We start from the raw sequence: 15688 nt of genomic DNA, 5'->3' as shown, positions 1-15688 counted from the left end.
CAAGTCAGTCTAATAGTGCACTGGAAATGATAACTGAGGTCTGCTTCAGACAGCTACGTGCTTTTGGAAGCCACTTCATTTTTTTTGCCCTCAATTTTTCCAGATGTACCATGGGGAAAATGATTTCTGTTCCAAGGACATTGTTGGAATAAATTGAAGAACTTAAACAAAGTAATCTAAACTCTGCAAGAAGAAGTCAACAACGAGAGCATGGAAGAAAGAATGGAGCACACTGGTTTGCTTAGAAATACTGTTATGGTTCAAGTTTTCATTCCAGTCCTTCAATGAAAGACTTATAAGAGCACTAGGGAGTTACATAGCACCTTTCAGTTGTAGGATCCTAACAATGAGTGTCTTCATTTTGCAAAAAGGGGAATATGGGTACCAAAAATTAGGGAATGAGATCCCACAGAGGTTATTTGATAGGGCACCAAGGAAAACAGGCAACGGAGCCAGATCAGGATACACTAATTATTACATGAACCTCTCTGTCAATCAATAGTCAATCAATTGCAGGGGATGCCTATGTACCGTATTAAATAATGAATTATGCATGGATAGGGGTATTATCAGAGTCTATAAACTAGTGGAATAAAGGGGCTGAGATAGGAATAGGGTGTATTTCTCCAAGCTCCCACTTAAAACTGATTTATTTGGCCCTTTGAAGATGGTGTAAGTCTGTAAGACATTAAACAATCAGCTCTGCATTATAGCTCTCTTGATCTTTACCCTTCCAGTGCTTTCCTGTAGTTTCTTGACACTGTCTTTTATAACCTGATGTATATCAGTGACAAGTGCTGATACACTCTATGCATCAAAGAAGTTATTGATTCCTTCCTTACTTTGAATCATAGTTAGAAGCTACCCTGCCTAAACCCTTGGCAGAAAATGATAGATGGGAAAGGGAAAGATTTCTTTGAGGCCCACGGGCTGTGGAGTTGAGTAATGGCCCTAACTTTAGGGAAAGGTGTATTACTATATGAGTAAAAGGCAAGGTTTGTCCATTATAAGACCATGTGAATGGCTAAATAAGCTTTCAAGAAAAACCTAAACAAGAGAGGGTTTTGGAGAGAGAGTGGAAGAGGAAAAATCTTCCCACCTGAACATACACGATTTCATTTGTGAAACCTGGTGTGTACAGTCTTCTACGTTGCTTCTTAGCATCTGAGTTTGACAAACAGTCCCTGGCCCTAACAGATTCTGTCATGTCTAGTATTCTCTCAAATGAAATGTTGGCACAATCCATTTAATTTATGCTATGTCTTCCTTGGCCCAAAATCACCTAGAGGATCCAAACGAACAAGTTTTTTGTTTAAGTAGCTGAATTGCTCATTTTCTCAGCTCCACTGGAACCTGAACACCAAATAGTTTGTGGTAGGCAAATTTTCTTTTACTCAAAAAGGTTTTGGGGGGATTACTCAGGAAACCTAATGTCCTTCTAGGAGGTCAACTCCTTGATATATGTAAGATGCCGCTAACTCTCACTAATTTCTGTAAGAGTTGGGACTTCTATTGCTAGCAGCTGGGCACTAGAACACTGGCTGAGAAATGAAAACCATCAATGCTCTTAGGTATTATTATTATAAAGACTCAGCATTAGTGTTCATACTCATTGATTCAGGCACTAGGACAAAAAAGAAAGGCTGATTATAAATTAACGGGGAAATGAATGTAAATTATCTTAATGGCTGAACTACCACTGAAGCTAAAAAAAAAAAGAAAAAGAAAGTATTGGCATATTACTATTAGGTTATCATTATCTGTACACTAACCCCTGCTGTGAAAACACAGATCTGGAGTGCTAATCCTTAGGCTAATTTCAACTTTGAAACTTTACCCTATGAACAGTATTGTAATTAAACCTGAAAATTATTCTTAAGCTCCTTAACAAAACCTATGGTCCATAACTTAGGGTTATAGTTTTTCTTTCATCATAAGAACAATTCATACAGGCAAAAATAAAGCTAGGTAGCAGAGAAAATAATAAAAGTGGAGAATTTTACTACAGCCTGACATTAAAAGTCTTTAAAACATCAATACTTATGTTTAATACAGTGGAAATCTGATCTGATCTTCTCTATTAGCTGTAGTGCTTTCAGGAACATCACACATTTATGACAGAGAACAGGCTTTGCATTGTTCAATTTCCAATTTGAGGGCCTTGATTATGGTGTGTTGATTATGCCTCCTGACTTTTAGATACCTGATATAGGGATGGTGTTCACAGCCCAGCAAATATTTAAATCGCTATTTAGGGAAAAAAGCAGAACTGAATAAAAACCTTGGATTTTTTTAACCTTGATTTTCACAACACCACAGTAGAATTTTGTGTAAATATGCTGCACATATGCATGCTTATAAATGCACAGGCACACAAGCAGCAAACAGTCTGATTCTCCTTAATACCACAAAGACCCTATAAATATAATTAACAGTCTTTCCAGGGGAGTTAGAGACTCCAGGGAAGTCTTTTGAATTCCTCTTTACCTGAGAAGAGGAATAAAAGAGCCTCTGGAAAGGTATATATGTTACATTTAGGTTTTTACAGATTGTGGAAGTAAAGTGAAGAGAGGAAGACTGGCTTGAATTAATTGCTACCAGATTGATGAGTTCAGTTAGTAAATTAAGTAGCTTGTAAAGTCCTGCAACATCTCTCAACACAGCAAGTTTTTGATGAAATGCTTTTAAATTGTGAAGCTTTCAAACCACCATGGTGACTTATTTCGAAGATTAAAATGGTTCCCAACATTGAACTCGGCAAGCCTCATGGGAGATGGAGGGTCCTGGGAATGAAAAAAAGAAATTCACAGGTAAGCTGAACAACTGTAAATATCTACACGGTAACATCCTTTGACAATAATATGCAACCATTAAAATTATGTTTATGAAGCGTACGGGTCAGCACTGAAAAATGCTAAGTGAAAAGAGCAGGATGAAAAATTATATATACAATATTATAATATTTCTAACCCAGAAATTGTATCTGGAACAAAAAACTGAGGAAATATACTAAATTGTTCAAAGTGCTAGGTTCACAGGTAATTTATTTTTATTTTCTTTACATTCTACTTGTATTTTCCACATTTTCTCAAGTAAATATGTAATTGTTTGACAGCACGAAATATTTATTTTTGAAATTCACAAGAAAATAACATGAGCTTTGAAAGTGGGTAGTTCTGCATTTGAATTCTAGCTTTGCTACTTGTTTTTTCTGTGACTTTGGACAAATAACATCAATGGGCCTTAGTTTCTTCATCTGTAAAATAAGCACAATAAAATCTACCTGAAACAATATCTGGCATATAGTAGGCACTGAAGTAGCTGTTATTAGTAAAAGCTTTTTGGAAAACAATTCAGCCATATATTTTAAGAGTCTTTGAAATTAAGTTCATACCAGTAATTTTGCTTCTAGGATTCTATCCTAAGAAAATGATTATAAATGACATTTAGGGAAAATGTCCAATGACATTATTGATGGCCTTACTTATAATAGTGAAAAACTGGATAAATTCTTAATGTTGGAAAGTAGGAAATTGATTAAATAAACAACAGTACCTTACTATCATAGGAAATTACTATTGGCGTTCATGAAAAATCCAGAATTCAAAACTGAACACAATAAGATCTCAATGTTTAAAAAATATATTCAGAGAAAATATTGGAAGGGCTACAACAAATGTTAACATGAGTTATCTTTATGTGGTGGAATTATAGATGATTTTAATTTTCTTCATAGTTTTTTTTTCTTTCTGTTATGTTTAATATACCTTTAAAATTAGTTCTAGTGTGTTTATTATAAAAGTAACTCATATTTATCATAGAATAATTGAAAAATATAGAAAGGAATAAAGAAAAATAATGACCTATAATCTCAGAGACTGTTTTTTATTCTCCTTCCTTCTCATCATTCATTCAACAAATATTTATTGAATACTTACCATGTGCCAGGCACTGTCTTCACATCTAAAATGTGAACAAGACATAGTCCCTGCCCTCAAGGAGCTTACAATCTAGTGTGGGAGACAGACAAGTAAATAAATTATTATAACACAGAATAAAAGTGTTCTCTCATAATATTATTATGGTAGCATCCAGAAGGGACATATAGCTCAGCTATGTAGGTCAGTCAGTTATATACCCTGAGTAAATGATGTGGAAGCTGAAATCTGGAAAACAAGTATTATATAGCCAGATGAAGGAGACTGAAATGGAGGAGATGGGATGCTGCTGAGAAAGCATCCCAATCATGAGGGATTGAAAGCAGTAGAGTGTGGTTCAAGCATAGGGTGTAGGGATAAAACTAGTGGAGAGGACGCTTTGGAGTTGAGAATTATGGGAGATGAACCTGGAGACATGAGCAGGGGCCAGATCATGAAAGGGCTTGTAAACTGTGTTAAGGAGTTCATACTATGCTGAGACCAATGAAAGTCATTACACGGATTTGAGTTTTTAACATCATTCTAGTTGCGATATGGAGAATGGATTGGACGAGGGGTGCGATTGGAGACAGTGAAACCAATTAAGAGGCTACTATAACAGTACAGGGGACACATGATCTGGGTTCATTGTCATCAGTATAGAAAAAAGTGCACAGCTTCCAGAGATATTTAGGAAACACAGTCAACACACCTTGGTGATTAATTGGATGTGGGTGGGAGATGAAGGGGTGGGAACAAAACAGGAAATCGGTTTTTGGATGGGTGAAGTTGAAAGGCACTTGGTTATTCAGGTCTGGAGTTCAGGAATGAGTCCTGGGTTGGAGAAGCATATTCAGTAAGTTGTCAGTGTGTGTGTGTGTGTGTGTGTGTGTGTGTGTGAATGAGTGTGGATATATATGTATATGTATATATAATATGTATATTGTGTATATATATATATACACACACACATAATTATATATTATATATACACACACACTTAAGCCAAGGAATGGATAGATTTCCTAAGGAATTAGTAGATTAATGTGATGGTCAGGAAAAAAAACCTAGCAAAGTTTGGGAAGATATTCCAAGGAGACCTCTCTGGTGGGGGGGGGGGAGGAAAAGAAATTATAGGCAGTTTGAGAGAAGCATGACAGAATTTTAAAAAATTTTGGCTTTATTGTTTAATTTTTAAATTTAAATAAAGTAAAATTAACTTTTGTTTGGTGTACTATGAGCTTTTATACATGCATAGAATCTTGTGACCACCATCTCAGAATACAGCTGTTATTTTCATATACTAATTTTGTATGAACACTGATTTTCATTATTCTAGGGGAAATATTCAAGAATGGGATTACTGGGTCATATGGTAAATGTATATTTAACTTTATAAGAAACTTTATAACAAACTGTCAAACTGTTTTCCAGAGTACCTGTGCTATTGTGAATTCCCACCAGAAATGTAGGAGAATTCCAACTATTCTGCATCCTTGTCAACACTTGGAATTATCACTATTTTTAAAAAATTTACCCATTCCAGTATGAGTGTAAAGGATTCTCCTTGCAGTTTTAATTTGCATTTTCCTAATGGCTAGTGATGTCGAGCATCTTTTCTTGGGCTTATTTCCACTTTTTTTGGTGAAGTATCAATCCAAACCTTTTGTCCATTTTTTATTGTGGTGTTTGCTCTCTTATTTTTGAGCTTTTAGAGCACTTTACATAGTCTGGATACAAGTCCTTTATCAGATACGTGTTTTGCAAATATTTTCTCCCTGTCAATGGCTTGTCTTTTTATTTTCTTAACAGGGCTCTTCTGAGAAAACATTTTAAATTTTGTTCAAGTCTAATTTGTAAATTTTTCCTTTTATGTATTTTACTTTTGATGTCATATCTAAGAAGTTTGCTTAAGTCAAAGTGACAAAGGTTTTCTCCTACATTCTAAGAGTTTTAGTCTTACATTTTACATTTAGGTATATGATCCATTTTGAATTAATTTTTTATATGTTATGAAGTGTACCTGTTGTAGTGATGTGGAGTTGTTCTAGCACCATTTGTTGAAAAGACTGTATTTTTTTCCAGTGAATTATCATTACATCTTTGTGTAAAAACCAACAGACGATCTTTATGTGGGTCTATTTCTGTATTTTACTTTTTATTCTGTTCCCTTGGTTTATGGGTCTATCCTTTTGCCAATACCACACTGTCTTGACTACTGTGGAATTATAGTATGTCTTAAAATTGGACAGAATTTGTCTTCTGACTTTGATTTTCTTTTTCAGATTTTTTTTTTCGTCTATTGTAGTTCCCTTACTTTTCCATACAAATTTTAGAATTAACTTGTCTATATCTACAAAAATCCTGCTACAATTTTAATTGGGATTGCATTAAACCCTTCTACCAATTTGGGAACACTGAAATCTTAATTATATTGAGTCTTCTGACTCATGAACATATTATATTTTTTTCTTTATTTAGGACTTCTTTGGTCTTTTTCATCAGTGTTTTGTAGGTTTCAACATACAGATCTTATATATGATTTGTTAGATTAATATCTAGCTATTTAATTGCTGGAGTTATTGTAGGTGGTACTGTGTTTTTAAATTTTGGTTTCCCAATTGTGCATTGCTAGTGTATAGAAACACAATAGATGTTTATGTGTGTTGATCTTATGTGTTGTGAACTAGCTAAACTCACTTATTAGTTCTAAGAGTTTTTGTAGATTCTTTGAATTATCTATGTAGACAATCACGTCATCTGCAAATCAGGACAGTTTTTTCTTTTCCAGAGTGCCTTTATATCTTTTTCTAGCACTTCTGCATGTGTTAGGACTTTCATTATGATAAGGGATAGGAGTGATATGAGAAACTGTATGAAGTTGTGCTTAATAGAGGAAAGAACTACTGGTAAGTAGGTTAGTAGTGAAAATTTTTCAAGCCAGTTGAGGCTGGACATCACAAATGTATAATCTCAGTTGTGTTTTTTGTAAAAAGTTGCAATCAGTATTTATAATCAGTTGTGTAATTTTTGTAGTAGTTGTCAGCAGCCTGAGTATAAGAATGGAGAAGGCAGATGGATTGAATATGGATTTTTTTTTCTGGCTGAGGCAATGGAGTTAGGGCAATATAAATATTGGCAAGAAATGCCACTTGCAACAACATGGATAGGCCTAGAAGGTATGATGCTAAATGACTGATGCTGTCAGTCAGAGAAAGACAAATACCATACAATTTCACCCATATATGGAATTTAAGAAACAAAACAAATGACTAAAGAAAAAGATGAACAAAAAAACCCAGACCCTATAAACAGAACAAACAAGAGGTTGCCAGAGGAAAGGTTGTGGGGGAGAGGTGAAATACATAAAGAGTACAAGAATACAGCTTATCTTGATGAGCATGAAGTAATGTATACAATTGAACCATATTGTAATATAACACTGTACTTTAATTATACTTCAAAAAATATATTGGCAAGAGAGAAGTTGAAGTCTCTCTCCAGTCAAAGCTAGATAGAAAAGGGAGTAACCATGTAAAAATTTAATTTTTACTTATATTTTTGTTATATTTCCTTTCAGTGTTTTTCTTTTTCTTTTTTTTTATAATAATATTTTTTTATTATATTATGTTAGTCACCATACAGTACATCCCTGGTTTTTTATGTAAAGTTTTTCTACATATATTTTAATACTTAAAAGTTTTAAATTAAAATTTAAAATGTAGTTTTATAATATTTTCAAGGTTCATCCATGTTGTAACATGTATTATTTTGGTTGCCAAACAGTATTCCATTGTATGGATGTGCCACATTTTATTTATCTATTTATCAGCAGATACATGTTAGGGTTGTTTCCACATTTTGACCATTATGAATAATGCTGCTGTGAACATTCATGTAGAAGTTTTTGTGTGGACAGATGCTTTCATTTGTTTTCATTATATAGAAGGACCGGAATTTCTGGGTCATATGGTATTTCTATGTTTAACATTTTGAAAGACTGTCAAACTGTTTTCCAAAGTGATTGAACCATTTTACACTCCAATCAGCAATGTATGAGGTTTCTGATTTTTCCATATCATTGTCAGCACTTGTTATTATCTGTCTTTTGGATCCTAGTGGATATTAAGTAGTATCTTGTGATTTTGATTTGCATTCTTCGAATGGCTAATAATGTTAAGCATCTTTTCATGTGCTTATTGATCATTTACACATGGAGAAATATCTATTCAATCCTTTGTCATTTTTTTAAAAATTGGCTTTTCTTTTTATTACAGAATTATAAAAGTTCTTTATATATTCTGCGTACGAGTCTCTTATCAGATACTTGATTTGCAAATATTTTCTCATCAAAGGCCACACACATAATTCCATGGGATCATGAATTATGTAGAATGTCCAGAATAGGCAAATTTATAGAGACAGAAAGGTAGATGAGTGGTTACCAAGAAGTGGGAATGAAGGAATGAGGAGTGACCCCTTAAGAGTATGGAGTTCCTAAATATTCTTTTTTAAATTTTTTTTTTTATTTTTTGAAAGATTTTATTTTATTTATTTGACAGAGAGAGACAGCCAGTGAGAGAGGGAACACAAGCAGGGGGAGTGGGAGAGGAAGAGGCAGGCTCCCAGTGGAGGAACCTGATGTGGGGCTTGATCTCAGAATGCCGGGATCACGCCCTGAGCCGAAGGCAGACGCTTAACAACTGAGCCACCCAGGTGTCCCAGTTCCTAAATATTCTAAATTAATTGTGATGATGGTTGTGCGACTCTGTGAATTTCCTAAAAATCATGGAATTGTACATTTTAAGTGGTCAAATTATATGGTACTATGAATTATATCACAATAAAGCTGATAAATTGTACTTTTAAAATTAAACTGCATTCATACAGCTTTTTGACATAACTCTATTAATTATTCTTCGAAATAGTTACTTCAATGGTGCAGACTATTTCATCATAATAATGGAGCAATTTATTTCACCATTCCTCTATTGTTAGATATTTAGTTTTGTTTCTACTTTTCTGATATTATTTATGATAAATTGATAATGAATAGTTGTACAGAACTCTGATTATGTCATTAAAATACTTTCCTAAAATTTGGTTATCAAATAAAATTATATGAACATTTTATGGTTTTTATATATGTTATTAAATTGCCATAAAAATGATGTATGAATTTAAACTTCCTCTATTAAGCACAACTTCATACAGTTTCTCATATCACTCCTATCCCTTATCATAATGAAAGTCCTAACACATGCAGAAGTACTAGAAAAAGATATAAAGGCACTCTGGAAAAGAAAAATATACACAATACCTGTTTCAACATGTCCTTATCAATACTAAGTACTATAATTTATAAAAATTGGTTGCTTTAGTAGACAAAAATTGATATTTTGTGTTATTTGAATTTGATTTCTTTCTAATGAAGTTGAACAATTTTCATGTTTATTCTTCATTTTAACTTTCATTTGTTGATTGCCCATTTTCTAATGGTTGTATTTTTTCCTTCCTGATTTGCAAGATCTTTGTAAATTAAGGATATTAAATTTTGTGTATTATATATTTTGCAAATGTTTCTACAAGTTTGTCTTTTCATTTTGAAGGAAATGTTTAGAATCTGCTTTTTGTATAAAAATTAGGGCAATAATTTCTTTTTTACCCACAAAAATTTGAAGCAAAATTTAAAAGCATGTTAGCATTTGTTAATTTTAAGTTGTAAATAAATGGGTATTTTTAATTTAAAAATTTTTAGGAGATAGAGTATTATGTACATGAATTCTATGTAAGGGCTACAGAAAGGGAAGCACATTATAAGGGCTATTAGTCAAGCTTTACAAAAAATATATAGAATTTCTACTTATGCGAGTAATATGAGGGTGAAGAATTTAACATTTTGTTCACCAGAGCAATAACTTACTTCTCGAGTCTGCTTCCAAGATTGCCTCTTAGCAGCCCAGGTAACACTCTAGGTGCCGCCCTCAGAATACTGACCTGTCTGAGAGATGCAGGAAATGTGTAAACTGCTATGTTTCTGTTTCCACGGTGAGAGATGATGAAACTTCTGGATAATCTGTAAGGTTGAAAAGTGCAGGTGATCAAATGACACTTTCTCTTGTATGGGTGGGTATTCATTCACTGGTATATTTCTTTTTTGTTCAATTGCTGTAGACAGCAGATATCTTCAGATCTCTAAAGACTTGGGTGCTATACCAAAGCATTTATAACCAGTTGAGATATGCACATTCCAAGAGTAGCCAGGTTGATGTACTATAAAATAAGATTATTTTATTTATAAGCATTATCTGATCTATAATACTGGCAGGTATTAGACTTAAATAGCTGTGATGGTAACTCAACATCATCTGGCTTTAATGGGATGCTTTGGGTCTTGCTACTCACAAAATTACCCTATCTCATGTTTTTCGATTGGATGTAATTGAAATAGCTATTAAAGTACTTTGGTGTTGCTGTGTTTCAAAAAGGAATGAGGCATATAGAAAGTAAGAGGCTTTGGAATTAACAAGCAACATCATTTATGGTATAAATGTTTTTGTTTCCAATCTGAGCATTTTGGAGGAGTAAATGAATCAGCTTGCTTAATGTACAGATAATCACTTTCTTTATACTCTTTGCATAATAATATACTTGGCAGTTTGAGATTTAAAAAAAAAGTTGACGGGGGAAAGGAAAGTGGCGGTGGAATAGGGGGACCCTAGGCATGTCTTGTTCCATGAACACAATGAGATAACTATCAAATAATTCTAAATACCCCAGAAGTATAACTGAAGACTGACAGAACAAAGTCCACAACTAAAGGAAGAGAAGAGGTCACATCGAAAAAGGTAGGAAGTGGGGAGACATGGTTTGGTGGAGAAACAGATCACAGGTGCTGCAGAAGGGAGGGAGCCATGGTCATGGAGAAGGGCAAGAGAGAGAGAGGCATGCATGGGAATGCATAAGAATGTTTCCCCAAAGCCATTGGCTTGGAAAATGGGAGGGGCTGAATTTCATGAGTTCTTGCAAACAGCAGAGTGTAAAGCCTCAACAAGCTTGGCCAGAACAGAGCCTGGAGGGCACTTTGCTGCTCCTGGAGAGAAGGCAGGCGAACAGTGCAGGAGCAGAGGGTATGGAAACAATGATTTGAAGAACATCTGGGGCACATAGAGGGGAGATTATTCGCTCTTCTCAAAGCACCTCCCTGGGAGCCAGCATCCACAGAGATGCCTCTCCAGGACAAAAGAGCTGGCCCGCACCATTTTCCTCCCCTACCCATCAGCATAAATACAGAGCCACCTGCAGGAAACATAGAAGTGCCAACACTGGCTGTCTAACTTGCTTACACCAAGCCCCATATGCCTGTACACTGGAAGGACTGCCATTCTCAGTCACACTTGCCTCAGTCCCAGTGCGGTGAGCCCCTCCCCAAGAAGACCAGCACAAACCCCTGTCCAGACCATGTCTCCCCACCAGAAAGTTCTGCAGGGCCTCAGTTCTGGTGGAGGTGGTGTTTGATCTCATTTCACAAGAAGACCAGAGCACACCTAGTTAAAACTCACCTCATTCAGGACAGGAACCAAACACTGCCCACTGGAAGTAAGGAGAGCCTCTGCAGATGACTGGCCTGAAGGATAGAGAAGCCTAAACACAACAGCAGAGTAGATGAAGCACATGTCAGAGACATTCCCTGAAGGGCAACGCCCTGGGTACTATATGACCCCTTTGTCATAAGGCCATTACATTCAGGAGCAGGAGATATAACTGGCTTTTCTAACACAGAGATGAAGGTAGAGACTTAGACAAAACATGAAGATGGAGGAATTTATTCTAAATGAAAGAACAAGATAAGGCCATGGCCAGAGATGGAAGCAAAACAGATATAAGTAACATGCCTGATGGAAAATTTGAAGCAACAATCATATGAATACTCAGGCTTGAGAAAAGAATGGAAGACATAAGGGAATTCCTTACCACAGAGATAAAAGTGTTAAAAAACAATCAATCAAAAAGGAAGAATGCAATAAATAAGATTGGAAACAGGCTTGATGCAATGAACAGCAGGCTGTGAGAAGAAGAGGAATGAATCAGTGACCTAGAAGACAAAAGAATGAAAAATAATGAAGGTGAACAAAAGAGAGAAAGAAGAATTATGCAACACAAGAATAGACTTAGGTGACTCAGTGATTTCATCAAACATAATAACATTCATTTTATAGGAGTCCCAGAAGAAGAAGAGAGAAAAGGGGGCAGAAAATTTATTTGAAGAAATAATAGCTGAAAATATCTCTAACCTGGGGAAGGAAACAGATACCCAGATCCACAAGGCACAGAAAATTCCCAACAAAATTGACAAAAGCAGGCTAACACTAAGAACTTTCATAATTAAAATTGCAAAATCTAGTGATAAAGAAAAAAATCTTAAAAGCAACAAGACAAAAGAAGTCCTTAACTTACAAGGGAAAACCCATAAGGCTAGCTGGGACGTCTCAACAGAAACTTGGCAAGTGACAAGAAAGTGGCATGATATATTAAAAGTGCTGAATGGGAGAAATTGGCAGCCAAGAATACTCTATCCAGGAAGGCTATCATTCAGAATAGAAGGAGAGATGGAGTTTCCCAGACAAACAAACACTAAAGGACTTCATGACCACAGAACCAGCCCTGAAAGAAATATTAAGGGGGACTCTTTAAGTGGAAAGGAAAAAACCAAAAGCAACAAAGACAAGAAAGGAGGGGCGCCTGGGTGGCGCAGTCAGTTGAGCATCTGACTCTTGGTTTTGGCTCAGGTCATGATCTCAGGGTTGTGAGATAGAGCCCTGCATTGGGCGCCATGCTCAGTGCAGAGTCTGCTTAAGATTCTCCCTCTGTCCCTCCCCTCCATGTTCTCTCCAAAGTAAATAAATAAATCTTAAAAAAAGACAAGGATCAGAGAAAATCTCTAGACACAATGATAAAACAAGTAATAAACTGGCATGAAATACATATCTGTCAATAATTACTCTGAATGTAAATGCACTAAACACTCCAATCAAAAGACATAGGGTGTCAGATGGATAAAAAACAAGACTCATCTATTTGCTGGCTTTAAACCTAAAGACACCTGCAGACTGAAAGTGAGGAGATGGAGAAAAATTTATGTCACAAATGGATGTCAAAAGAAAGCTGGAGAGAAATACTCTTAAAAAAGATTTATTTATTTAGAAGGAGGAGTTAAGATGGTGGAGGAGTAGGGGTCTCCTTTTTCAGCTGGAACCCTGAGTCAAGCTGGATATGTACCAGACCATCCTGAAAACCCACGGAATCAGCCTGAGACGCAGGAAGATACATCTGGATCTCTACAAATGAACATCTCCAGCACTGAGTATTGAGGTATGAAGTGGGGAGCCGTGAATCCACGCACAGATATCAGAAGATAAATGGAAGGGGGAGAGAGCTGCCCTGCTCGGCGCCAGGAAGCAGTAGCCACCTGCACTGGGGAGCGGGCCAGACTCGCGGACCAGCACCTACGAGAGAGCAGACTGAGACCGTGAGCCCAGAAACGCGCATGTGACCAGACTGAAATCCGGAGCTCTGGAGCGCTCACTGGAACTAGACTGAAACTGGGAGCTTGGGAGCGCGTGCAACCAGACTGAAAACTGGCGCTCTGGAGTGCACGCAAAACTCTCTGAAACAGGGAGCTCGGGAGCGTGTGGGAACTGGGGGGGTGGCTGGAGGCGTTAGAAGCACAAAGGACAGAGACGTGCCAGCCCGGGAAGTGAGGGCTGGGAGAGTGGCTGTGGGGCGCACAACCCTGGACGCTGCAGGGTTTTTAGCAGCACCGACGGAAACAGAGTTAAAGTGGCCAAGAGAGCTCAATGGAGAGCGGACTGCGATCTCTCTGCTCTGAGACAGAGGCTAGGATTAGGCCACTGCTGCTCTGACTCTCAGAAGAGCCACAGAAAATCACAGAGAACAAAAAGCCCAGGAATACCAGCTCACATTGTGCCAATCAACATCCCCCCTCGCAGGGGACACGTAGACTCTACACAAACAGGGTTGCCTGAATATCAGCACAGCAGGCCCCTCCCCCAGAAGGCAGGCTGAAAAATCATGAAGCCCACATCCCTAAGGTCCCTATAAAAGAAGTGCACACTGCCTGGGTCCTGGTCAATAATTTGGGCTCTGGACAACCCCGCAACCTCTCCTCATCAGAATGACGAGAAGGAGAAATCCCGCCCCAGCAAAGAAAAGACAATGAGTCTGCGGCCTCTGCCACAGAACTGATGGATATGGATATAACCAAATTATCAGAAATGGAGTTCAGAGTAACAATGGTCAAGATGATGTGTAGACCTGAAAAAAATATTAATGAAAATATTAACGAGAATATAGAATCTCTAAGGGAGGAAATGAGAGTGAATCTGGCAGAAATTAAAAATGCTATGAATCAAATGCAGTCAAAACGAGATGCTCTGACAGCCAGGGTAAATGAGGCAGAAGAACAAATTAGTGAATTGGAGGATGGGATGGTATAAGAGAAAATTAAAGCAGAAACGTGGCTCAAGGGGAGCCTGGGTGGCACAGCGGTTAAGTGTCTGCCTTCAGCTCAGGGCGTGATCCCGGCTCTATGGGATCGAGCCCCACATCAGGCTCCTCCAGTAGGAGCCTGCTTCTTCCTCTCTCACTCCCCCTGCTTGTGTTCCCTCTCTCGCTGGCTGTCTCTATCTCTGTCGAATAAATAAATAAATAAATAAATAAATAAATAAATAAAAAGAAACGTGGCTCAAAAAAATCCAAACTCAAGAATGTAGATTACGGGAGATTACTGACTCAATGAAACATTCCAATGTCAGAATCATCAGCATGCCCGAGGGGGTGGAGAAAGAGAGAGGTCTAGAAGAGATATTTGAACAAACTGCAGCTGAAAACTTCCCTAATCTAGCAAAAGAAACAAGCATTCGTGTCCAAGAGGCAGAGAGGACCCCTCCCAATTTCAACCATGACAAACCTACGCCACATCACGTCATAGTGCAGTTTGCAAATATTAGATCCTAGGATACAGTACTGAAAGCAGCCAGGGTGAAAAAATTTCTCACGTACAGAGGCAAAAATATCAGAATTACGTCAGACCTGTCTACACAGACCTGGAATGAGAGAAAGGGTTGGCAGGGCATTTTTAAGCTCTATCTGAGAAAAACATGCAGCCAAGGATCCTTTATTTAGCAAGGCTGTCATTCAGAATTGATGCAGAGGTAAGGACCTCCCAAGATCACCAGACACTGAACAATTTCGGAACCACGAAACCAGCCCTACAGGAGATATTAAGGGGGGTTCTATAAAAGTGAAAAGGCCTGAAGAGTGATACAGAACAGAAATTTAAATCTATAGAAACAAAGAGTTCACAGGCAACATGACATCATTAAAATCATATCTCTCAATAATCACTCTCAATGTGAATGGCCTAAATGCTCCCAAAAAATGCCACAGTGTTGCAGATTGGAAAAAAGAGATGACTCATCCATTTGCTGTCTACAAGAGACTCATCTTGAACCTAAAGATACATCCAGACTGAATGTGAAGGGATGGAAAACCATTTTTCATGCCAATGGACCTCAAAAGAAAGCTGGGGTAGCAATTCTCATATCAGACAGACTGGATTTTAAACTAAAGACTGTACTTAGAGATACAGAAGGACACTATATTATTCTTAAAGGATGTATCCAAAAAGTGGATATGACAATTAAAAATACCTACACCCCCAACAGGGGAGCAGCAAGATACACAAGCCA

At 37.1% G+C, this 15688-nt stretch overlaps 1 protein-coding gene across 1 annotated transcript in view; it reads right to left on the bottom strand.

The window, feature by feature from the left end:
• Window positions 1-1984: 1984 nt before the first annotated feature.
• ZDHHC15 (zinc finger DHHC-type palmitoyltransferase 15) overlaps window positions 1985-15688 on the bottom strand; it is a 168534-nt gene continuing 154830 nt past the window's right edge. Inside the window, exons 11-12 of the mRNA XM_040630478.1 lie at window positions 9915-9993; window positions 1985-2783 (exon numbers count right to left, since the gene is read on the bottom strand). Of these exons, the coding sequence (XP_040486412.1) occupies window positions 9947-9993 (47 nt within the window). The 3' untranslated portion in view covers window positions 1985-2783; window positions 9915-9946. The remainder of the gene's footprint in view (window positions 2784-9914; window positions 9994-15688) is intronic.

Source organism: Ursus maritimus (genome assembly GCF_017311325.1).
Source record: "Ursus maritimus isolate PB19 chromosome X unlocalized genomic scaffold, ASM1731132v1 scaffold_X1, whole genome shotgun sequence".
NCBI lineage: Eukaryota > Metazoa > Chordata > Mammalia > Carnivora > Ursidae > Ursus > Ursus maritimus.
The sequence above is the reverse complement of the archived record's forward strand: the minus strand, read 5'-3'. Positions and strand labels throughout refer to the sequence as shown.